Source organism: Hirundo rustica, chromosome 5 (genome assembly GCF_015227805.2).
Source record: "Hirundo rustica isolate bHirRus1 chromosome 5, bHirRus1.pri.v3, whole genome shotgun sequence".
In the NCBI taxonomy this organism is placed as follows: Eukaryota; Metazoa; Chordata; class Aves; order Passeriformes; family Hirundinidae; genus Hirundo; species Hirundo rustica.
In genome coordinates this window covers 51,905,642-51,931,821 of record NC_053454.1, presented here as the reverse complement: position 1 = coordinate 51,931,821, position 26,180 = coordinate 51,905,642, and the positions used below count along the sequence as shown (strand labels likewise).

The 26,180-nt window shown below is 42.1% G+C and overlaps 1 protein-coding gene across 1 annotated transcript in view; it reads left to right on the top strand.

Annotated features, from left to right (window-relative positions):
* Nucleotides 1-26,180, top strand: part of GRID2 (glutamate ionotropic receptor delta type subunit 2) — an 819,802-nt gene that overhangs the window by 787,888 nt on the left and 5,734 nt on the right. The window contains exon 16 of the mRNA XM_040064665.2: nucleotides 25,099-25,339. Coding sequence (XP_039920599.1) covers nucleotides 25,099-25,339 — 241 coding nt within the window. The remainder of the gene's footprint in view (nucleotides 1-25,098; nucleotides 25,340-26,180) is intronic.

The window sequence follows — 26,180 nt, the reverse complement described above, 5'->3', positions numbered from 1 at the left end:
CTCTTTTAGTCAGAGGATAGATAGAGGAAGGCAGGCCATTTTTTTTTGCATTGGTTCTCAGGGGTTTAGGCTGCCATTAGGGCTACTGAAGTTATATATAGGTTATTTTTCAATTCCTTCTACGTTCTCAGATTGAAATTCACTCCCTTGGTATATACTGTCTTCTGCATAAAGGCGTCAGAGGAATCCGAAACGTAATCCTGCTTAACTCCTGCTTTGTTCCAACACATCAAAATTCCAGGTGTAAAAGAGCAGAGCAGTTACTTTAATGAAGACATATTGGTCAACCCAGCCTCAGCAGCGCGTCCCTGGTGCCGGTCATGCTTGCAGTTTACCAGGCATGTTAAAACCCACTGGCTGATGCTTTGTGGACTTGTACTGCTTTTCTGTGGGAAGAAAAGGAGTTGTAGACAAACGGCCTGTGAAAGGAAAGACCCTTTGGCAAGGAGAAGGCTTCCGTGAGCTCTCCCATGGGCATTCCCGTTCTGCCTCATGTCTGAGCAAAGGGCAGCTCATATTATTTCAAGCCTCCCTTGGGATGTCAGGAGCAGAAGGTAGATGATACCCATCAAGACATTAGGACCCAGGGCTCCACGCTCTGTCTAAAACACAGTTCTGAAAACTATATAATTTATCAGGCAGATGTAATTCCATCGAGGGGTTCTGGCGATGGTGCAAACCACATCATCCAATTATAGCCTGGAAATTCAGTTACTGTGCCTGCAGGAGCAAATACTGCCCTTATATCCTATAGTGTGAATCTGCAAATCTTGTTTGGGGGGAAGTAGCGCCGCCCTCCTCCCCCTCAGTGCTGTTCCAGGTGTATTTGTGGATTGCATTTTGATGGAATACGGGCCGTGTTAAAAATGCTACTGGTTTATGCTACAAAAGGCTAAGGTGAATGGAGTGCAATTTTTCCCTCGTGAGCTCTTCACTAAAATTTCATTGTCATGGGTTTAGTGCTCAGCCAGAAAAGCAGAAGGGTTAATTAGGTATGATATGCTGGCTTCAGTACAAAATACACAGAGCTTGACTAGTTTAAGTAAGCATTTGTGTTTGATTAGAGTCTGCATGTCCTAATAGAGAGAGACTGTGTTGTAATAGAAAAGATGATAAAGATTGAATTTATGTCTTTTTTAACAGGAATGGGAGGTGTGGAATTATCCTAAGATTATCCTACCCTCTCTCTGGGTGAGAGTAGAGTTTGTTTTAGATTTTTTTTATAGCGTAGTGTGAAGTGTTTTGCTGGATTTGCTGTTAATGTGCTATTCCAAAGGAAATATTAACGCTCTAAGGAACAAGTTCTAAACCTCTAATATGCAAAAACAACTCCCAAAGTACTCATTTGGCATTACACAAGAGTCATACTTAATCTCTAGAGCGTATGGTATTTTGTTAAGATTGCACATATTGACAAACGCTATCAAACCTGTAAAATATGAATTTATTTTGTAAGCAGTATATTTAGTTTTACATCATTGAAATAATCAACATCTGTCCGTATAGTCTGAGAAAATGCTGTGTCTGGCTTTTTGATAGTAAAATTCCTTTGCTTTGGTCATAAACCTGTCCGTCCTGATAGCTGAACTGAAGGCAGTTTAACTAGTTCTATAATATCTGCATCTTCCTGTGAGCTGTCTCCACTCTGCTCAAGGCGGTCCTTTAGTATTTGCCTTTAGTCCAGGAAACAGTCTAGAGGTCAAAACCAACTTTTCCCCTTATCTTGGAAGATGGATGCTCTTCAGAAACCCCCACCATTCTGATTTTTACGGATACCCCAGAGTGCTTCCAGATGTATGCCCTTGCAGGTGAAGGACTATAACTATAACTGGTTGCCATCTGTGAACTAAACCACAGTTCCCCTGAACTTCTGCATGTTTCAATTGAAAATATTTGAGCAAGGCAATGAAGGTTTGGTCTCAGCTGAAAACGCACAAATGTTCCTGGCTGAAGTAATTTTAGAACTTCACAGGACTCCAAATCCAGTTTAAGGGCAGAGAGACTGCTGCTTTTGGAAAGCTATCCTGGTTGCTAAATGCCCTGTTAAAATACAAAGCTGATCCCAAACAAAAGATTTAATAAAAGACTATTTTTCTTTTATGGCATTTTTTACAATCGCTGCAGTGTGATGCACCCTCAGTGGTTTTACAGCCCCCTTGTCATTGCCTTGAGTTTACTGGCCATGGTGATATTTATGGACAGTGCAGACATCATGCTCCGAACAGAGTCTGCTCACCAGCATCAAGGATGATTCACAGGAACCTTTTTTTTTTTTAATGTGATGAGATTTTATAGTCAAACAGGACTTATATTGTTTATTAGTCACAATTTTTCACACTCTGAACCATTCCCATAAGCCTTCTTTATGTCACTAAAACTTTATTCAGAATGATTTTTGCTTGTTGGCATTTCAGCTGTCCTGGTATTTTGAAATAGAGATTTTGGTTCATTTTTGCCTTTTGCAAGGGTGTTTATCTCTCTGTAGCAGATGTACTTCTCCCACCCCATCCTCCCATGGAAAAGTCTGCTCTGAAGATCTAAGATTAGGATGTGGGGAGAGGGAAGAAAACAAATGAGTTTTATATGGTAAGGCAAATAATATAATAAACATCAGCACGGAGCGTAGCTGCCCTTCCTGTGCTATTTCAGACGGTCTGCCCACTCAGCTGGAGTTGGCAGGATGGATGGAAAGAAGTGTGCAGGAGGAGAGGAGAGGAGAGCTGTCTGTTATACCAGGGGGTACATCCCAAAGGTCAGAAAGGAAGAGGGCTCCGTAAGTGCTGCAGTGCCATGTTCAGCATTTTACTCCTTGAAATTCTGTCCTGGTTAGCTTGGCCACCTCCCTCTTCCCTGGCTTCTCTCTGACTTTCCCCTCCTTAGTAGCCTGTGTTGATGATGAGGTGCAATTTCAGGAACAAAAGTGGAAGCAGCTTGCAAGAAAAGATGAAATCCTTTTTTCCTTTAGTGCTTCTGGTGCAGGGACGCAAAATTTCATTTAGGCCCTGCCACATCCAGGCCTTTGCTCACCTATTAGGCTTATTTTTAGTCTCATTGCCCTGTGGAGAGTGTAATGACTTCTTGCATGAGATTGCAGGAAACTCCACAGGCCAGGACCAACTCCACTTTTGCTTGTTTATTTCTGTGTATTGTTACTGCTTCTGGCCTGTATGGAAAAACCCACTGTGTGTCAGAAACCAGGCTTTCTCCAAAAACATTTCAGATGTTTAACTTCACTTTCACACTGATAAAATGGCAGAAACTATTTCCATCCTTCCTTCCCACACCAAGCATCCCTCTGTCTTTGTCAAAACCTAATCACAAGTGAAGATGTCCCCCAGAGAGGACCTCTTCACAGCAATAGCAGCTCCATCAGCAGCTCATGGTCACGTTGCAGAGCGGCTTGTTGGGAAGGATGGGTTTTCTTCCTCACAGGGGGCACCTGCAAGTGTATTTTCCTTCTCTGTAATGAAAGCAGGACAAAAGCACATTCATGGTTCATGATTGCTGTTTCTTGGGCATGTGATGACTTTAGAAAACAGGCTGGAAGAATGCTAAGAATAATGTGAATGAGTGGGGAAATGTAATTTCCAAACACAGCAGTTACATTGCAAGAGAAGCTGATGATTCATGAGCATTAGCAAAGGGTTTTGACCATCTTTTCAAATTACATTAATATTGTTATTGCTCTTGCAGTGGCTGAGAACCTTTTATTGCATTCATTACCCTTTTAAAAAGTAATACTAAGGGTGTTTTGCGGAATAGTAACCATGTGTATCACAGCTGAGGTTCTGACAATAAATAGTTCAGTGAGATGTGTTGGCTTATTCCAGCGTTGACTGCTGTGTATTAGCTCTCTGAAAATTAACTATAAAATGACACCCCTGGGTCCAGAGTTCATAGTTTTTAAAATTTTCAAATCAGTGGCACTCACATTTCAAGCAGGTCTATTTCTTTGCTTCCCTAGCTGCCAGCTGCTGCAGCTCAGTGCTAACTTAGCATCACAATTAATAAACTTTCTCCAAACTGCACCTTGCCTTGAGTGACCCAGTGCACTCTCCTTCTCTTTTGGCATTACTGGGGCCCTGCTTTCAGGTTGCTGCAAGCCACCTTCCTCTAAACAACTGCGTGTGTGAAGATTATTTCTCAAGATGTTTTGTGTTCTTACTTGACTTGGTCCACTCTGCAGCAGAGTAAAGTTCATAAAAGAAATGAGACCTTTGTAGTCATTGTGGCTCCATTTTGCAGTTTGCCTTAAACCAAAATTTGCCCTCATAGAAACTGTTGAGATTATTTCAGGAAGGAAAAGAAGAGAAGGCAAAAAAAGCTGGGATGGTGACGTAAACTTCTTTCTCACTCAGAAATTGGGCCAAGAGAGGGATGATAACTATTTACATAAAAATTTGAATAACAATTTCTTCTATTCAAAATTAATTCTAAACATAGTTGTTTTTTATTTCACCTTAAAAAACAAAACTCCTTTGGTGCTTAAATCTGTTGAGAAAGCATTTTGCTCTAGGCCAGATTAAATATTTTGTTAGAAATTAAATTATCTTTTTCTATTACAAACAGGCCCTAAATTTAATTATTTGTAGAGTCCTGAGGAGAAATAATGGAAATTGAATACACAGGTTTGATGCTACAGTGCAGGAGAAAAAGGACTTTTTGTTTCTTTATGCGACACTGGTGGTATTTTTATTGGTCGTTAATACTAAGTTCATCTCTGCTACAGATCCATCATAAAAATCCAGAGCTACAGAAGCAGTCTGGAATCTGAGAAACATGATTATCATGAATGATGCTAGAAGCTCAAGCTATTCAGCTTATCAAAATGAGAGAGAAATGAGCAAGTTTGGGTTATTCTAGAACAGAAAGAAAGCAAGTAATTTATGTCAACTTTATACAGACCTAATTTTAGTTTCCATGGCTTGAAACCAGATTTCTAGAATGGAGTGTCAGGTTTTGCAGTATCCCTTAGACAAAAGTTTCTTGCAGAAATACTTTCCATAATGATATTTATAGATCAAGACAGGAAAGTAGGTATAGCCCGTGTGGTTGTTCATTGTATCTGAACGAGGACGTAGGAACTCTGAAAGGAATTCGGTTTTTGTAGTGGAAATGCATTTTTCCCTGGCAGCACAGACTAAAAGATTGGCTTGTTGCTTTGCATTATTTTGTCTCCACTTCAACAAGGTTGCAAATCAGGCTCTCCATATGAGGGTGGCTGTTCCCAGGCAAAAGAACTGAATCTGTACTGGTTGGTTATTACTTCTGAATCTTTAACAAGGTGACAGCTCTTCTACAGATGGTAACGCTCAAAAATATTACAACTGTCCCTAGAAAAATATATTGCAGAAATGCCAAGACTGGAAATGTACGAAGAAAAATGGAATTGCAAGTATGAACAACTCTATTTGAATGAAACAAGGAATTAAAAGTCTGAGCATTCTCATTTAAGTGATGTTCTACAAGCCACACTGATTAATACAGTATTGCATTAAAATTATCAAAAATTCAGCCAAAATCCCTTCTTGGAAATGGGAAATTATATAAGCTGGGTGCTGAAAATAAAATTTATATATTTGTACTTTTTTTTTTTTTTTTTTTTAATTTTACCATTGCAAGACTTAACTTACAAATATTTTTTTTTTAAAGTTCAGCTTGCATAGCTCAAATTTGGATTCACATTTGAGTGTAATTTTTCTGCATAAAGTAGATCAGCTGCTGGCAGTGCTTGAGTTAATGGTGGTCTGTGTATTTGGACCATGAGCAGTAAATCCTGCCTTCATTGTCGCAGTTGACACTCTGCATTGTGTAGGATTAAAATATTTAGAGTGTCTTGATATTTGCATGGAATGTTTAGATTTCCTATTTATTTTTGCACTAACATGCATATATGGCTTTCATCACAAAGAATCTTGAACAGATGTTGAGCAGGTTATTTAATGTTTGATTTTTTTTACATAGATAAATTAAGAGAAATGCAACTAGTTTCCCAAGTGGTGCTTAAGATCAAAAATAAATCCTACTATGCTTTGTTCATATCAATAATGGGTCCATAGTGGGTGATGCATTCTTGACAGAAAAGGAAGTGTCTTTGTCATAAGTTGTTTTGTGAACTCGAAGTAGACCTCTGAGAGAAGAATGTGATTAATGAAAATTAACTGGAAAAGAGCCTTAGGACCTAACTTTTCTTATTGGGTTCAGGAGGTGCACTTTTTCAATACCTCTTCAAATTGTGTCTATGCTTGGTGAAGGTGGAAATTCCATTTCTGTTGTCTCTGAGGGTCTGCCAGAGATGAGTGACCTGAGATTCTGGTATGGGATCTCGGCCCATGACAGTGCCATACTCGTGCCTTTCATGCGTTCCTGCTGATGCTTTTCCAAGCTAGGTGACCCTGCCTCAGATCTTCCACGAGTTTGAAAGCTTCCAGGATGTTCCCAAGAGTCCCAGTGTTCTTTCTTGAAATAGCTACTGGCACTAATGTTGGGATGACCCATCCAGCATCCTCCCACCACCATCTGTGCTTCAGCACTCGCTTCATTGTGACAGACACTTTTCGGGAGCTCTTGGGGCAAATAAGGAAATACGTCCCAGGTGCAAGGAGGAGTGATGTCCTCCAGCTTCCCGGGATAATCCTTGGAAGTTGTGGGTCTGTACTTTAGTACTGGTGTTCCTTTCTGTCCCATCTACATCTGAGCAAGTAGATGGAACGTGTTCTGTGCTAACTAAAATCTAATGAAAGATGAGAACTTTTTGGTGATGTTGATTACCGGACCAAACTGGTAGCAACAGAATAGCTTTTCCAACCTGTTAAGGGCTAGAAATCTTCAAGTAGCTTCCTATTTTTAAGTCATTTCAGTTTTCTTCAGGAATTTTCATAGCTGTCGTGTCTCATTCTAATCACGAAATGTGAGTTTTCTCATCTCTGACTGACAAGGGTTCCTCAAAGTTGTTGTGCACTCCAGTCTTTATAAAAGAAACTGCTCTTGAACCTTTCCAGAGCACCTCCTGTGTAAAGACTACAGTTTAAGGCTTGCATGAATCCTCCATCCTATATCTCCTCTGTAAGCTTTATGAGATGGCCTGAAGTATCAGAATGAATCTGATGCTCTCCAATTCTTGACTGCCACCCAGGAGAAGCCAGTTTCGTGCAACATCTGAAAAGGACAGGTTCTTCTTTTTCTAAAAGGATAACCCTGATAGAGAATTTGAGTAACACTGCAGAAAAAGAGAAAAAAAAAAAAAAAAAAAAAAAAAAAAAAGCAGACAAATGCTTTTAATGCTGTTTCTGTTAAGATACATGCTGTGTAAATAGGACTGTATCTTCAGATCTGCTACAGATCTTCTTGGCTGGAGACACTTCAGCATCCAGCATGTTACAATGCCCCCCTTAATGGATTTCTGAACATGCCAAACAACAGCTTTGTTCTAAGTTCTGTGACTTCAGCTGATGTGATTTTTCAGAATTAACATCTTGGATTGGTTGCCAATAGGACAGTGCAGTGCAATACCCGGTATTAGCAAAGGGAAGGTTACCTACAATAACGGGGCTTTTTATTTCCTGTTTTGCTGGAGGCAAGAAAACACAAGAACCATCACAGGAAAAAAGGTTATTTTCCAATAACTCCCTTCGAGCAGGCACCCACAGTAATTCAGTGCATTCAGCTTTACCTTGGAGATGAACAAAATAATAGGGGATGGGACAGAGTAATGAGAGAGCAATGCCAGCCTTAGGAAAAAAAAAAAAAACAAAAACAAACACCAAACAACTAACCAAACTACAACCCCACAAACCCTCTGAGTAAAATATCACTTCTATTGATTCATTTTGTGGAGTATCATGGGATGTTTTAGTTCCAGAATAGGGGAGAATAGCAAAATGGATCTGCAGTTCCAGGGCGAGGGGGGGTGTGTTTTTAATCCACTAATACAATTCTGAAATGCAGTAAATACAGGTTGTGAGGGGTTAAAAGTTCACTGCAGTGTGCAAACCATAGTCCTATTTAAAGTGTATCTTCCATTAGAGCAATGCCGTCTTGTGGAAAAACTGTTTTCCCTTTGGAGGACAAAGCTGTGGTATAATTAAGATAATTATTTTTTTCAATGGATGTCTTTTTTTTTTTTTTTTTTTTTTTTTTTTTTTTTTTTTTTTTTTTTTTCCTAACTAGTTGTGGGCTTTTTAACTTGGGAAATCTTTTAGAAGTTGCTAATAAGAAAAAACTTAGCAACTGTTGGCTGCTGAAATGAGTCAACTGAGGGGTGTTTTTGCTTAACTTGGCCCAGCAGGAACAGATAATAATCTGGTGTATAAGAAAGACTACATTTTTTAAAGGCTGTGGTCTCCATTCTTTACAAAGTGTCTGTGCTGGAGACCTTTTTTGAACCAGGATTTTATCAGACACAAACCATAAAGGCACCAGCTAGGCAAGGTAGCTATGGCTGCACTACTTTTTATTCTCTGAACAGTGAGTCCTGTGTGCTGGAGGAAAATCTGATGCTGTCAGTACAGCTTCACATGGCTGCTCTTCCCACCTGCCCCTTGTAACCAGGAGGGAGCTGGGGAGTCATTCCGTATTTTCTGTCAGGATCAGTAATGTCCTGGAGCTCACGTTGTACGAGCACCACGAGACAGGGACCTCTCTCAGAGCCTCTCAAAAGCTTTATGTGTGTTAAATTCTTCCTCTAAACTATGTCAGCCTAATTAAGAGCTTTTAGTGCCTTATCATATTTGATGGCTCCTGAGGTGAGGGCTTCACGTCTCGTAGCATTTCACTGCAGTAGGGTGTGGGCAGGGGCAGCGCTGTGCAGGTTGAGAAGTGGTGTTGTAAGTAATTACAAGGAGGAAAATAGCTTGGCTGCTTGGTTGCCACGTGTGTCATTGCATGCTCCATAAAGATGATGGGATTTGCCTGCTGCTCTGCTCTGACAGGGCTCTGTGCCTGTGCCTGGTGCTCTCAGTGCTGAGGTCTTGTACCAGAGCAAAAAGCTCTCATGCAGGAAATGTTCACTTCTCTTTGAACAGCACTTCCTCATGAGGAAATGTTGTAGCACGTTCTCCTTGTGGTCAAATTGCACTCCCTTTGAGGTGCTTATGATCCCCAAACGTGCTGCCACTCCACTGGGATATTGCTTTTAAAAAAAAAAAAAGAGAAAAACAAACAAACAAAACAAAAAACAAACAAACAAAAAAAAAGCCAGTCAGGGGTTCAGTGACAGGCAGCACTTGTTCCATAGTGGTTAGGGTTGGATTGTGTGCGCCTTATAATGTGTCAAGAAAGGTAGAATTACCCAAACCTATGGTGGTTTTTTTTGCAAAATCCTGAGCTGCTCATGTTGTTTAGCTGCTTTGGAAAACGCTGCCTGAAATTCTCATCTTGGGAGATAATGTACTGTTGTTACATACTGTGTGTCAGTATGAAAAGAAATTGAACTAACTACACTTTAAGGGCCCGTGATTAGCAAGTGTTGTGCCATTTTTACGTGTCTCTATGGAGCACATGAGCACCTGTCTCTCCAGTGCTACTTGCCAGGTAACTCTGATTTTTTTTTTCTTTTTTTTAATCAGACTGTCAGAAAAACCCTGGGATCTCATCTGGGATTTATTGTGATAGAAGACATTAGTCCATTTACTTCCCTCAGCCACTTATCCATATTGCCCCTGCTCTCCCTCCAGTCAAATGAGGTCAATCAGCTTGACAGCCCCATCCCCTCCACTAAACCTTCAGTTGAGGAGAGCAGCTCCAGCAAGGCACAGAAGGTCAGAATCTTGACAGAGAAATTAGGCACTAAATGTCCTTGGGGCCGTGTGCCCTAGTTAGGGAAAGATTTGCTGTTGACTCTGCCAGCACCATGTCTTGGTGCACCCACCAACCCAGGGACATCTCCCTCAGCTGAGGGAGACTTCTGCTCCGTGTTCTGGGTTAAACATCCTGTCTCAGCTCAGCCACTCGGTTATCTCTACCAGCCTGATCACATCACTGCTTTCTTGTCAGGGGTTCCCCATCTCCACTCATGTCCCATCTCTGCCTCGCTTTTCTTAGTGTACAATTGCTCGTCTTTGCCTTGGTTCATAACCCTCTATCTCCTAATCTTTCTTGCCTTTGTGTGTGATCTATTTTACCTCCTCTTAAACTTGTGTTCTACAAAGCAGAAGTCAACTGGCATTATGAGGTAAACAGGAGTGTATTACATCCCCATGTTTGCAGGCCGAAAAGAAACAGTGCTGGTCTAAAGCACTGCACAACCCAGAGTTGTGAATCAGAGCCCCCAAAAAGGAGAATGGCTTTTCAAAAGGGATACATTTAAAGAAAAGGAAATGCATCTTTCATTTTTCTCTCTGGTTTTCTAGCAGCTCAGAGTTACAATCTGGAGTTCTACCCCACAGCAAAGCACACTGTAAGCAATGAAGAAAACAGCTCAAAAAAATGCAAACCTGAAATTTTCATTGGCCTTCCTCAGCTCATAGTTTAGGGAAAAGGCTTTCTTAGGAGAGGTGGAAATGTTGCCAGTGCAAAAGATCAGTGTGTCCAAGGAGCATGGAGTTTTCTCCGTGTGTTTTCTAGACATCAGACCTCAAGCAACTGTGTTACCTTAATCTCTGTCTTGAAAGCAGAGCCCTCCTCCTTGCTTAAAAATCTAAGCAGCTAAACAAAGCTTAGGTATCCCAGAAGCCACGTAATGTGGCCACTTTTCCAGTAAAGTCTCTTCCTAGCTCCAGGAGCATGCACAGGACTGGGAAGAGAGGTAACAGAGTAAAACTAAAACAGGTTCATGTCATCTGAAGGAAAATTTCAAAAGAGGAAGTTTAAAAGTGTCCTAAAAATTATTTTAAAATTAAATGTGAATTTCTATTTCTACTGAACCCTCTCCAGCAGCTCATGAGTCTTCACATGGCATTTATTCTTCTCTTTTTTTTAAGAAAAAGATTTAGAAAGAAAGCAGTAATTTGGAACTTCATTCTTAACTCTAAAGGGTTTCACTTAAAGCCTGGCTAGATTCAATGCTTGCACTAAAAATAAGCTCAGAAAAATCAAGCTTACAATGTTAAATATTCATTCAATTTGCAAACACGTGCACAGTCTTAAGGAGCTTATCTATCATGGACAAGACATAAAACCTGACTTCTCTTGTAGATGTGAAAAGAACCGACAGTTTTGTCAGCATTATTGCCCTAAAGGAAAACAAGTATAAGAAGAAAATCAGCCAGTATAAGACCTGCAAAACTTTCTGTGCTGGGCTGTTCGGCCTGGCTTCTCTCTCTGCCAGCAGTGGCAATAAAATAAAACATGCTTCCCATCCCTGTTACAGGATAGGAGTGGCTGCCTTGGGTTTCCAGCGAGGGGGAAACTCTTCTGCCCTGGTGTGCAGCTGGCTCCATTTCCTTTGGTGCCGTTCACCTGTAGCTGGAAGCACACACTCAGAAGTCCCTGAGTTAGCCTGGTTAGAGGCTCCTTGGGCAGCAGGTGTGGGGTCAGTCCCACAGTGTGAGCATGACCTTGTGCCCAACGCGTGGCTGGTTGGGATGTCCCTGCTGCAGCTCTCTGCTGGTCTGAAGGGACGGGAATGGAGAGAAGGTGAGTGTCGGAGGGTTTGCTCTGACTTCTGCAAAGCAGGCACTGCTGCTGCTGGCCCTCCGTAATCTTTTAACTGGTACAAAGAGCTTTTCTTGAGCAGGCAGTGTGGCTGAGTTTTGACTGTTCGCATCCACTTTTGCCAGAGAGGGTGATGAGTGGCTGGTGCAGGCTCTGGTCCAACAGCTCTACAGCTGAAGGTGCCCCTCTCCAACTGAGAAGTGCTGTGCTGGGGATTTAATAACAGTTTTTCAAAGAGCTGGCTGGAAAACAAACATTCTCTTTCAAAGGGAGGGGGGAAATAAGAAGAAGCTTAAGCTTCAGTATCTGATTTTTTTCCGGAGGTTTGCAGCTTTCCTTAATGCAGGCAGATTCCTATATCTGATTTTCCTGGCCCCCTGCAGTAGCTTCCTAAAGTAAAGATTTGCTTGCAGAGGCAAGAGACTCTTATCTCTGTCTCTGGCATAACTTCTCTACCCGATAACCTCTGATATCAAGGGAATCTCACTTTCAGTCCTTACTTTGAACTGGGCAAGAGGGATAGGAGCCCAGTCTGCCTACATCCTGTATGTGCATCTTGCTCTCTGAAAAATTTGGTCAGAATATCCAGTTTGATCTGAAACCGAACCAAAAAGAGAAGATTGGAAGGGGAAAAAAAAAAAAAAAAAAGCCACTAATCTTCTTAGCTTATCATTAAATCAGAATTAGAAACTAGTCTTTAAAAAAAAAAAAAAAATCAAACAAACCTCACTGGAATTTGCCCAATATCTGCAGAACAGTCTCCAAGTAAAGCTCCTTCTACCATCACAACCTCCCCAATCAATCACATCTGAATGTTCCCAGTGTCTTGTTTATTTGGTTGGGGTTTTTTAACCAATTGTCGGAGTGTGAATACATCTTTATCAAAAAAAGGTATTTACAGAACTGGAAAAAGATCCTGTTCCTACTTTTTTTTGCCAAGCAGGAGAGGAATGAATCTGACATTACCTCAGGATTGTATCTATTTAGCCCCATCTGCAGGCTGTGTCCATGAGTTGTGCAATGCATATCCTTGATGTCTCTCTTCAGTCAAGTGCTGCCAAGGGACAGAGGTATATCCTGGAGCTCGTCTGACCCAAAATGGGTGGAGAAATTGCAGTTGAGGACAGCTGTGTGATCCGAAGCGTGAATGGTGCAGAGCTCAAGGTGCCACGTGGTGCTGTAAAGGGCTGGGAAATGCTGCGGCTTTGCTGGCAATGTAGAGAAGGATCCCAGTTCTTTTTTGCACCACCCCCTTATGTTCCTGGCCGCCGGTGCAGCTCTGATCCCTTTGGAGCTGGAGAGGGGCTGTGGTACTGCCCAGCTGCCATGGGGGCCATGTGCCTTCCAGTCCCCTACGGATCATTGCTTTGGAGTTCCCCTCCAAAGACCAGAGCTTGGTCTTGCTGGTAACCCCAAGTTGTGCCTCTGTTTGGGAGATGCTTGTGGCCAGCAAGAGAGAGGCTGTTCTGCAGCACAAGCCTTCAAAGCTGTCAGTGATGTAGAGACTGAGAAACAGAGTCAGCCAGCTGCTTGCTCGGGAAGTCGTGGCTAATACACTTCCACGTCTTCAGCCTTTCCCACCTGTCATGTAGTCTGCCAGACTGCTCTTTTTTCCCTTGCCTCCTCTTTCCTCCGCACTTCTCTCGGGAAAACAAACAAATATACCAACTGCAAAAAGGAACTGAGTTCAGCCACTGCTTTCACCACTTACCTGATCAGGTTTGATCTTCCCATTCTTGCTTCATGGCCTCTGCCTCAGCTTCCTGCTCTGTACAAGCAGAGGAGTAATAATTGCTGTTGATGAAAATACTTTTAAGGCTAGTTACTTTTAGAGCATTAACATAGGGCATTCCTGAAATTTGTCAAAAGTTATGACAACTTCATATAGAAATTCTCCTGTGGAAGCAAAGAGACAAATATTTTGAGAGGCTTACAAGTTAACGTGATGATAAATGCCAGGATCTTATTTTCCAGACTGTTCTGGTTTACCTTCTCTCTGTTCCCTGCCTGGGGGCCGCATTACAGCTTTGCTCCCAGCAGTTGCAGGCAGCTGCTGTTTGCAGGGGGGAACTCCTGTGGCATTATTTATGGCAGCTCTCAGTGAGAGGACAGTGATTTATTGTGTGCCATCTTCTGCAGCTGTGAATTTGCACCACGGCGACAGGGGCATTCAGTGGAATCCTGTTTTTCAGTCTGACACGGAGGTAGAGAAAGGTGAACTTGCTGGGTAAAAATGAAAGCCTGTTAGTATCCTCCTTTGCCCTCCCACAAATAAACTTTTACTTTCTGGAACTGGGAAATTAGGGTTGCAAACACCCTGCAATTCATGTTTTCATCTCTCCTGCCAGACAGCTTTCTCAAGAGAAGTCAGGATAGTCTTGATTCTTCTTCTAAAATTTGGTGACTTTTTTTTATATAGGTCCCCCTCTTTTGCCTCTCCTCCAAACCCCCCATCTGACTCCATTTACTCTACGTCTGAGTCCCCTTACTAGGGACACTCTGATGAGTTTGTCACCAAACTTGCCCCGTGCTCTGAGCTGCACAACCTGCAGAGTGGCAGCAACAGGGGCCCTCGCCCAGGAGCTCTCAGGTCTGCCTCTGCCTGCAAAAAGGAGCTCGCTTCTCTACGCTACCGAAACAGAGCTGTAGAATTTGACTTCATGCCCTTGATCTTGAAAAAAGATGCACAGATCAACTGAGCAGGCTCATGGGCTTATCCAAATTGAATCTCAGTGCCAAGTTTTGATCTGTGCTATAAAAGTGTTAAGTTTCCTACAAAGCCATTGGCATTCTGCACAGGGAAAATGATGGAATAACACCCGGGAAAGCCTTGCATTTCATTTCTGGGTTTATTATCTTTTGACCACAGTTTATCTGGCACAGTGCACAGGAAAATGATGGGATGTGTTTTGTAACATTACACAGGAAATCCTGGCATGGCCTTCTTTCAGTAGCAGTGAACCATGCCAGTCAGCTGTGGCATGGTGCCACGGGACAGTGAGCAAGCCCAGCTTAGTGGCCCCTGTGAGAAGCTGCATGGGAAGCTGCTTCATGAGCTGTGTCTACTGGAGAGGGAGTAAAGGGAGAAGGAGGGAAAGGTTCGTTTATTTGCTCCCAAGATTCCCCCTCTGAGGTTCGCGTGGGAGAAATTGCAAAACTGCGAGCGGGATTAATAATTCCATAAAAGACATGACTGTAGATACAGTAATGGAGGGCAAGTGAGCCCATTATCTGCTCTGGCTGACTATGAAAGATTTTTGCTCCAAGGCATCTGCTGTAATTGAAGATTTGGTTGGTCAAGCTGTAGAATACTTTTAGGGTACAAGTGACGTGTGCTGTCATTGCTATGCAAGCCTATGTTTCCTTTCTCCTACTCTCCTGAGCTGGATAGAATATAACCTTCAGATAAGTAATCAATGTGTGATAAGACGGGCCTACGTTTCAGGGGAAAAAAGATATGAGGTGAAATGCAAAACTTTAGATCTTCCTGCTAGCTCCTTTCTGCTCTGCTTCCTCCAGCAACAAAAGGAATGGTCGGTTTGGACTGCTCTGAATTGTTCCAAAGCACTAAAATCCAGAGGCAAAAAAAAAAAAAAATTACACACATGAACAGGTACAGCCCTTGCTTATTGAAATGCAAAGGGGACCAGGGGACCTGATTAGGCAAATTTTGTGAGACAAGAATACAAGAATATAGCCAAGCTCCTGCAAAACTGCTGCACTTCCAGGGAGATGCCTTTATTAACAGAATAAACACTCAGTCCTCCTGCAGATTGTTATCCAGATTGAATGGTACTTGGTTCTCATCAGGACACAGCTTCATAACATGGGATTCTCAGGTTTGCTTGGGACTCTCCAAGCAAACACCATGCTGCTTAAATAAGCCTGATTCCTATCATGCAAAGTAGCCTGCAGCCCCTCTGGACACGCACTGCAGTGGAAGGTGGGCAGTAAACCATCAGTTCTTAACTTTCCTAAACACCAGCAGCTAGCAGGGTTTCTGTACCAGGCTTTTTCACCTCTCCACATTGCTGGTAGCCCTGGGAGAGCACGGAAAAAGATTTTGATTGCTAGGAAGCTCTCCCATTGGCAGGAAACCTGTGGACACAGAGGTGTCCTGGCATGCTGATGCCTTCCTGAAAGTAATCACTCAGTCTGGTGAAGAAGAGCAACTTCCTACCTTATCTCCCCATCCATAAGAGCAGCAGGGTTGCAAAAGGCAGCAGCAGCACCGCCCATGGGTTCGTGCTGTGCACAGACTGAGCAGAGCGCTGTGCTCAGGCGGCTTCTTGCCCACAAAGTTATACTACTTCATCTTTTATAATCTTCTTTTAGGAGAGGTTAAAGACCATCCTTTTAACATTAAAGGGATGCTAAAAGATCTGAATGCTCGTGGAGGTAGAGCCATTTATGATCTCATGTCTTTGAGGAAGTCTTAGCTGATGCAGGTTGGAAGGGAAAGTAGGCAGAGCAAGCCCCAAACCAGCCAAGGTGTCCTAAGCAGTATTTCTAGGGTGTCCATCTCACGCAGATCTGTTTGTAACCTGGGCCAGGCTTGTGTCAAAAGCGTGGTTTGATACACATTTAGCTTTAGTAGCAGAAGTAGAATTCCTCAAACCTCAAGGCATAGAATAAGAAATGCCCTTTTTTTTCAAGTATAGTCCAATCCACTCTTCAGTGTCTCTGGTAAATTTGGTGGAGATTCTTAAAATTTCTAGGCAGAAAAATTTCTAGGCTTTTCCTTAGGCTTCCCTGGATAGCCTCTATACTGCTGTCTGTATTTGAAGAGTAATCATTGGCACGATCTGAGAAAGGCTTTAAAGAAGGAATGTGTTTCGGGGTATCTCTAGAAATGGTTCCTCTATGAAGTGCTTTTGCTTGGGAGAACAAATCAAAGTAATGAATTAAATTTTGGAGTAATAATATACCCCATAGAGTAATCATAAATATTTTTACATTTATTGTCCAAAGGATTGCCTGGAGAGGATTCTCCTCAGTAAAAGGTTGGTTATTGCAGTGTTCATGTACAGAAGTAGTGGTTTCAAACCTCAGTGTGTTTAAAACCCTGTATGGGAATGAATCTGGGAAGCTTTCACCACTGTAACGAAGTACCAAGGAGATAAAAGCATTTGAGGTATTTTTAAATGTCAGATTTCAGACACAAAGTGTATTACTGTGATTTGATCTTCAGACTCTTTATTTATCTGCCTAGCCTCTCCTGTTCTATCAACAACTCTGTTCACCTTAGAGATAGCTGTAAGGTATTGATTTGGGGTCACTAAAATCTAAAGTATGATATTTAAGTCAAGGTATGTAAATCATTCATTTAAGCGCTATCAAAAATGAAAATTTGAATTATTTTTTTTTTTAATTTTTAAGGCCTTAAAAAAACCCCACTGTACAAGTAGTTTAAAACATGACAATCATCAGTCAAATATTTTTGTCACATTTGCTTAGGTAAATAGCAGATAAGTGTCAAATATGCAAGGGCCACCTAGATCTCTTACTTTTAAAAAGAGCTGTTCTAGACTGTCACTTCAGGGTACTTAGTGCAGCTGCTGTGTCTTCTGTTTCTCAAAATGTAGATGCAGGTAGTTTGGATAAGAATGAGGCTTTGCACTGCCCGAAGCATGACTCCAAGCAAACACGATCATTTCCAGGTTCTTAACACTGAAATGAAAGATCTTTTTCTGCACCCAATAACCCAAATATCACAGTGTGCTTAAGGATGTTACTGACATTTTCAAAGACCACCCAAGGTGTTGCCTTTTCTGACTGCAGGTATGCTCTGGGTCTCCATGGGGACTCCCTGTCTTTTCCTTTCCAGCTCTCTTGCGTCTCTTCCGCTTGCTTTCACTCTGCCTCTTGTCAAGTCATTGGAATCCAGTTTTGTAATTAGCAAATACCATATTGTCTTAGCTGGAATAAGTGCTTGACTTTCAAAGGTAGCCTAAACATATACAAGACATAAAAATGGAAGTTCACTAGTCACCACAGTTCTTAAGCTCTTAAGATGTTAATAATTTGATTTTTAATGTAATTGCCTCTTAGCTGAAGACAAGACTTGTGTGTTCATCCAGTGCTAGGTCAGGTTCAGTGAACTAGTTTTTTTATCCTTCTCCTGGCACATCAACAGAGGGTTTAAAGAGATTAGGTAAAGCTATTCCTTATGATCTAATTAAAAAATAATTCCTTAAAAGAAAAGGCAAATATTTTAGTATTTCATTTTGATGTTTTCTTAATACAAACTTTTGACGTTTGACCTATTGCTTTGTGTCCAAAAAGTCTGAGAACGCGCTTTGAAATAATAATTGAGCCTAATAACTGTTTGCATCTCAGTCTTGGAAAAAAAACAATAACAAAGTCAATCTAGAGTGTTTTGTTTCAATTGTTTTCTTTCTCCTGCTAAGCAGGAAGAACAGTTATTTACATGGTTTATTAACCACAGGGATTCTCAGGCAAGGGTCAATTGACAAGTGACAGTGGAAGAAATGTTCAGTGAGGTGAGAGTTGAGGGAGGAGACATCTAAGAAGTCTAAGACATCTAAGCAGTGGCTGAAAGGGCATGTTCCAACCTTTCTATTTTTGGTTAATCGAGGGATCCTGTACTGATCCAGAAAAATGTCACTTTTGTCACAGCCTGTCCAGAAGGGTTGGGGCTCCCAGGTGTGCTCTGTGTTGGGCTCTGCTGTCTGAAAGTTAATGGTGAAACTCCTGCTGACTTTGGACCTCGGGGTTTCCTGATTTTGTGTGAAATTATCGGTTGATTTCAGGTAAGAGAGGAGCTCCTGATTTACTTACATACTGCTTGAGACCTGCAAGTCAAGTGCTGGAGTGGTATGCATTTAATCACAAATTCTGCTCATAAAGCCACAATATCACTTCTGAGTGCCACCAGTGTTGTAGGGGACAGTGTGAAGAAAGTGTGAATTTAGGAAGGAGTGCTGTCTCTCTGTCCTATGGCAGTCCCGTGCATCACAGCTGATCTGTGGATCTTGGAGGCAACTTTGGAAGCACAGGCAGTTAGAAAGACACATTTCCCAGGGCAAACCGAGGACGGGGAGTGCAGAGCTGTCCCAGTGGAGGGGAGCACATCAAAGCCTGCTCAATTCTTCTGCAGACTCCACAGGCTGTTCCTGCTCTTGCTTTTGGCTTATGGTAATGAAAGCAAGAGGAAAATTAAGTCCAGGGTGTTCATGTGGCCATGAAGTACTGAATTTTTTATAAAGCATAGTAACTGTCATTTTTCAAGTAATTTTCTAAAAGAAGGCTGGAATGTGGGTAGTGCACAGGACCCAACGTACCTTGAAAGTACAATTCTTTGTTTTAATAAGGCTGGCGGTGTACCGTGACTCACCATAATGAATTAATTTGGTGTTTACCATAACAGCACTGAGCTTAATGAACTCATCATATTTATGCAACTGTCTGTAGATGTTCTCTTGTCATTTGGGATTTATAAATAGGTACTAATACTTTTATCGCCGCTTTCTCCTGAGCAGGAAAGTTCTTCACAGTGAAAGGCCATTAAAGTTCACTTCTATTTTTCTATATAAAAAGTAAGCAGAAGATCTTTAATAACTTGATTTTTATCTTTATGTAGGTTTCTGAATTGTTAGCATGCACGCAGCAAAGCTGTTCAGCTTGAACTAAACTATTGTAGAGCCGTCCTTATCAAATTCCACCAGTCATATAATAATAGAGTTAATATCTCATTTTACTGCAGATGCCATTTCATTTAAGGTTAGCCTTCTGCATTTGAGAGAGAGGATCCATGTAAGTTCAACATATTTAAGTAAAAAGAAGTTCTCTAAATTGAACAAAGTGACACTAATTAATGGGATCTGAGTGATGGTTGATACATCTTTAGAAGGTAACGCTTTTTTGCTGAACAAAACAGAAGGTCAGCTGCTTCCTCTCTTTTAACATTGTTTGATATGCAAATCCTTAACGCTGAACAGCAGCTCTGGTTTACTACTGCTTCTTCTGTCATCTCTAGAAGGCGAGATGCTTGTCCTTGTTTCAGTGCCTTCCTCCTGACAGCAGTGTGGCGCCGAGCACCGCTGAAGGGCACAGCAGAAGGCGGCCACCTGCTTGCCCCCGTGGGCCTCCAGTTAGCTGGGCTTAAATCTGCTTGGAGTCCCTGCCACGAAGCAGGCTTTGCAGCTGGACCCACGGGCACTCTTTTGCTGGGTTAAGTGGTGGGAATGGGCGCAAAGGGAGCACTGCTTCGTCTAATCTGGCAGCATTTGGCTGGCGCACAAAATTTCCTCTCGTGGAGCCCGTGATTGGCAGCTCATTAAAAAGCTGGCTCAAAAAATACATCCACACAGAGAAACAGAAAACAGTCTCTTCAAGACCAAGAATTCTCACAGATACCAAGGTCTGTAGTTGAAGGAAGGGCTGGTATATCTATATATATAGATATAATGATCTCTGCTTCCAGGTGCTTTGCTCATTTTGCAAACTCTCATCACTCCATCCACTCAGGAACAAGCACTGGCACTGGCAGTGCTCCCCTCTTTCTTTCACCTCAGAGCAATGACTTCTGCCCTACACCTTGCCACACGTCCTTTTTATGGCTGAAATATGATGCTGTAAATCTTACAAGTATGATTTATGGCGTCAAAGTCAAGGCTTTGAGCATCAATGTGTGTCTCTGGCCAGGCCTCAAGGATGAGGGCAAAATATGAAAACTCACCAGGTCTCAGTGAGACAGTGAGGTACCACTGGTGGGAGAGGAGATGAAAAGGGCTCCAAGAGTCTCCTACTTGCCTCTCTCCATTCTTATTTCCCGCTTCCTTTCCCATGAGGAAGCAAGCCAGGCTAGGCAGGAGCCATCCCTCCCTGGCACCACAGCCCCGAGCCAGCCTTCCAGGTGGCACCAGTGAGAGCTGCTCTGCTGCCAAGAGAGAAGCCTGCTTTGCCAAAACCTAAAGCTTGCTCAGGGAGAGGCAACAGGAGCTGGGATCACTCCAGTTATTGCAATGAACAGGAAAGATTTAGGCAGGTGCTTCACTGAAATAAAAAACCCACACACCCTCCTGGTGGGTCCCTACCTGTCTACTTTGATAATTGAAGGATGCTTACGAATCAGCCTAGTTTTATATCTTGCTTTAAGAGGAGAGCCAAATTCTGCAGACTTTGAACTAGACTTTTGATAGAAAATCTCCAGTGAGAAGGTTTTGCCTGAGGAATGATTTTTGGCTAGCCACTGCAGAAGTTACCAGAGGTTTGGGCACTGCCTGATCCCATATGCAAGCACCGAGTGCTCCCAAAGGTGACCCATGTGAGCCCCCTGGGAGCCAGCACAAGGGCTGGGACCTTGGCTCAGGCTCCCGAGGCAGAGCCCACACAACTATAGCATTTTTATTTTTATTTTTATTATTTACATTTTTCTCTCCCCTTCAACAGTGGGCATTCATTACATTGGCTCTGCAAATCTGCTCTCTGCAGCAGTCTGATCTGCTGACTAGAGCCAAGCACCGCATCACATCCTCTTCCTTATCAGTGCCAGTGGGGAAGTTATCCCTCTGGACAACATGTTCCGGTGCAGGAAGCTGATACTCAGTGACCTTTGACATCCCAGAACATGCATTGACATTTCCAATATCATTGTAAATGGCCTCTCGTATCTCGTGCTCGCTACTGATAGCTGAGAATGAAATTAGTTCAAAAAAGGTGTTGTCACAGAGGTCTCAGTTTCAGAGCATTTGTGACACCTTGCTATCATACTGAGATTTTTTTATCTGTGGGTATTTTGGAGGAGTAATTCCATTTCACTGCCAGCAGCTAAGTGTGTAGTAACCAAGTGGAATCCAGCCCTATTTCCATTGATTCGTTAGGGTTTGTTCACATCCCTGTTGGATTTGGAAACCACAGGCAGCTTAGTTTTCTGTGTTTATATCCACGAGACATCACTTGGCACTGTGAATTCAGAGCCATATCAGTTAAAAAGCACGCAGCCATTTTCTTTTGTGCAGCTCAGTAAATTTGCATCATTGCTTTGAAAAACGTAACTCTAACACTTTGCTTGCTGAAGAAAAATGTATTTAAGACCTGCTCTCTATCCATAAGCAAGTTTCAATGGTCATGTGTTTTGGATAAATCGAATTATTTCACTATATAGGCTTCTTTTGTAAGCTTTTTAGGTCTATGGTATTTCAAAACATCAGGAACTCGTGCACCCTGCTTATTAATTTCCACTGGCTTATGTCTCGCAGTACTATTCTGTATTAATAAGCAGGTTCAAAAGAGCCAAGGCCGTTGGGGAAGAAGTTCACTTGTAAAAATCTGGGACTAGGAAAGAGAGGCACTTGCTGGAATTACAGCATTAGAACGTCATTATCATTCAGAGCATTTAGTTAATGCCTTATCACTTTAGTCATTTATTAGATTTGAAAATCAAATAACAAGCTGATTGTAGTGTCTGCCACCCAACAGGTACATCTGATTAGCGTATCGGGGACCCCACCCGGAGCTGCGGAGAATCCATGTATTTTTGTGGGAAGAGTGCCATCGTGTGGGAGCCTCCTTGCAGCACGCAGGGATAGCAGTGCCCGTGCGGCGGCGTGCCTGCCTGCAAGGAGCCTCCCCTCCTCCTTGGTTTTTCCTGGAATTCCCATAAAAGCGCGATTTTCCTTTCTGAAGACGAGCTACAAAGATTGGAACTTTCCTAAGTAGGAATGGGTTAGAAGTGTTAAATCTCCTTAATATGTTAACTATTACTTTGATTCCACAAACGGGTGAATTCTGAAATGAAGTGTTTCTGAAGTCTAATTCTCTGCAGGCCATTAATACAGTTAGATATTAGTGCTCTTATCACTTCTCTCAATATATGTTTTATCCCTCAACATCTGTTGGCAGCTGCCGTTTTGCACGGCTTCATTATAAGCTTTTCACTTCTTGAGCTCTCCCATGTAATGATACCATTACTATCCCAAATTTCTTCTTCCATTTTTTATATTTTCCTTTAAAGAATTGAACTTATATGTTACATCCATAAAGAAAATTGCCGATAATTACCAGGGGTACAATTAGGAATAAATCTCCGTTAAGGAACAAGCCAAAGCTCAGTGTCTTTATGCAAATGCTTTTTGTTAAAAAGATGTCTTGTGTAATCAGGAATTATACTGACAAGTGAAGAATCATTTAATTAATGAGAACAGAGCAATCATTTGGATGGTTCATTCTATTCCTGACTGAATAAAAGAGAGAAAATAGCCCTGCTCAGGGATTAGAGCCACTGCTGGAAGAAATAAACCCTATGGGTGTTGTTGTTCTGTTACTGCCTTGGATAGATAGTACAGTAACTCGTAAATATAAAAACACATATGTTTTGATTAGGTGGTGAAAATTAATTGACTATGCTCCATAAGAGCTTATGCACAAGGGTTCTGTTTATCCTGGCTGTCTGCTCTCACTAACCTCTCAAAATTGAATATTTGGGCCAAAATACTGGCCTGAATCCTAGTATAGGATTCCAGGACAGTGAGAACCAGAATTATGGCGAGTTCTTTCCATAGGGACTGTGTGCCATGATCCAGGGTAGTGTATGGACCCTGTTTGCAGTTGCAGAGGAGTAATCTGGTTTCCAGTTCAGCCCTTTGTTTAGAGCAGTTCAATTTGTTCTGAGTCCTTCCCACTGGGTCTTTGAATTTCACCAGGGGTAGTGATGCCAAAAATTCTCTGTTCCATTGTTTGACCTCTCCAGTTCTCTTCTTATCTGGTTGGAATTTCTTATCTACCAGTTTATCCTAGCTGCATCTCCTCCTGTCACTGGGTTTAACCTGAGCTTCTCTACACACTCCCAGGCAGCAGTGGCAGCAGTCCTGCCTGTGTTCCCATCCCTCCAAACTCATCTGGACACGGGGGCTCATAACAGCTGTTCGGTCTCTTGCAACAGAACAGAGAATACTCCCATCCTTGAGATGCTCCATCAGAAAGCTTCAGGATGAGCCTCCCCTAAGTTGTCTCTGGGTTTGGGGGAAGTCAAAGTGTAGTCCTTTACTGTACTATCTACCCAAGTGACCTTGAATTCCTTTCTCCAGGGTGGGACCTTGAGCAATGTACTGGCAGCAGACGCTGTTCCCCTCTGAATAGGTCATGATCCCAGCCAGCAGACATACCACTCTTTGGGAAGTGGGAGCTCCCTCCAGACCTGTGCTGGGATTTCAGCCACTGGTGGCTGCGTCAAGCCTCTTGTTCTTGTCAAGACCACAGCACAAATATGTGGTCATTTGGATGTGGCATAGCAAATAAAGTGGCTTTGTGGACACAAGTACCTGTTGAAGCAGCATCAGAGACTGAGTCACCTCTGTGCAGCGGTGCTGTGTGAGCTGCCCTGCGGTCCCCAGGTGCATTCCAGCTCCCTTTTGAGGCTGATGTAGACCACTGCACTCAGCTGTTGTGGTAGCCCTGGGACAGGAGGACAGCTTTCCTCCCTCCCGCCGTGCACTACAGTCTCTCTGGTAGCAACATCGCAGACTTCTGCTGGTTTGTGTGCACTTGGACTTTTTTGCATGCTGTGTCAAATGATTGCAGTAGTAATTGCTTGCCTTCCAACACTGAAATGAAAAATAAATTTATTACGTGAAGGAAAATTTTTTCATTGTTTTATTCTCTTTAGGTGTAATCATTGAATTTTTTATCTTGAATTACCAGAAGCACCCAGCTGTTACTATAGTCATTTCTGGATTTAAAAAAAACACCAAAAAAATCAAAGAAAACAACACTGTCCTCAGAAATAAATGGAGTTAATATGAAAATATTCTTTCAAACAAAATTCTCATTTCTCAGACATTTCATCCCATGGGAAGTCTAGTTAAATACGTTGTCCTTGCAAGCTGCCCAGTAAATATTTGGCCATGGGCTGGGTATGTAGGTCCAAGGACAAGTGAATTCCGCAGCAAGGAGCCTTCCTGTGGAATCACTTACCATCAGGTTGCATTCTGACATCAAGCAAGACTGGTTTAGATCATCACTGACCGCAGTAAGATGGCTTTGCTCTCTCTCCAAAGCAGCAAATGTAGGTAACCAGATAAAGATCCGCTTACAACAACGTCGTGTGTAATGTGGTAAATCTGAAATGTATATTCCTTCTGATTTTTTAATTGAAATGTCTCCTCTCCAATGATTAGAATGCAAAATGTTGTCAGATATCTAATGGACTATGAAAGTCAGTTGACCTAGACTAGTAAAAGCCGGTTGAGAAAATACAGTGTATGAAGTAAAGCATTTTCACTGAGGTCGTTAAAAGAAGGCAAGAGAGATTTGTGTGTGCTTTGCTGTATCTGGAGTGGAACATAGATAACTCTATGCTCTGTCTAACAGGCAAGCCCATACCCAAGCTTTCTTTTCTGGCTAAATCAGTCTGTGCAGGTTCATCTGCTGCTTGGCTTTCCAAGGCAGGCACATGGGAAGGTTGCAGGCAGTCGGATTTACACCCTCACGCTGTCAGGTGCCATTGCCCCACTGTAACCCCTGACTCTGTGCTTTCTCCCCAAGGATTTTGGAGCTGCAGCAGAATGGCGACATGGACGTACTGAAGCATAAGTGGTGGCCGAAGAACGGTCAGTGTGATCTTTACTCATCTGTGGATACCAAACAGAAAGGAGGTGCCCTGGACATAAAAAGTTTTGCAGGTGTTTTCTGCATCCTCGCTGCAGGGATTGTCCTATCCTGTTTCATTGCAATGTTGGAAACGTGGTGGAATAAAAGGAAAGGCTCCCGGGTTCCGTCAAAAGAGGTATTAGATCCTCCATTTCTCCTGGGGAATTTTCATGCACCCTAAAGATTGCTGCCTTGACTTTGTAGCGCTAGAGAGGGTGGGGAATCAAATTCAGAGATACTTCATTAGCTTCCTGATTTTTTTAAGGTAAATGATGTTCCTCAAAATCTTTCTAGCTATTCTTTCTAGAAACGCTTGAATAAAAAATAAATGTATATTGATGATGTATAAATATGCAACTATTCTGAGTAAAACATAATTGTTACTTGTAGAATAGTACATTATTAATACATCAATATTTAGTTCATTGTTTCCATTGGTGACACCTAGTTCTCACTAGGTGTCTTGGCTTCTTGAAAAATACATCACCTAAGCTCAGTGGCTGAGTCTTTTAAAATACATTTGCAAAATTTACCCTTTTAATCAGCTGTTAGCTTCTTGAATAAGCTCATCCCCATTTTCAGAAACATTAAGATCCTGAGACTTCCATGAACTTCAGTTCTTGTTATTTCATCTGAAGTCCAAAGAAGCAAGACTACATTAGATTTTTCAGGTTCAGGCTAGACTTATTTCTGAAACATGCTACGGCCTTGTTTCAGAAAATGGTGTGCAGATGCCACGGAAAAATATGTTATTTCACACCTGACATGAGTTTGCTTCTATACCTGCGTGTGTAACGCTTTCCTTCCTGTGGCAATCTACCTGTCCCTCTACCAGCCGTCTGAGCCTTGTGCAACTTTGCACCAAATTTCTTATATTCATAATTAAGTTTTCACCTCTACAAAATGCTAAAAAGAAATTAGGGACAAAAGGATTTATTAAAATATCCTTGGAAACAACACCCAAAGCTGTACCTAAA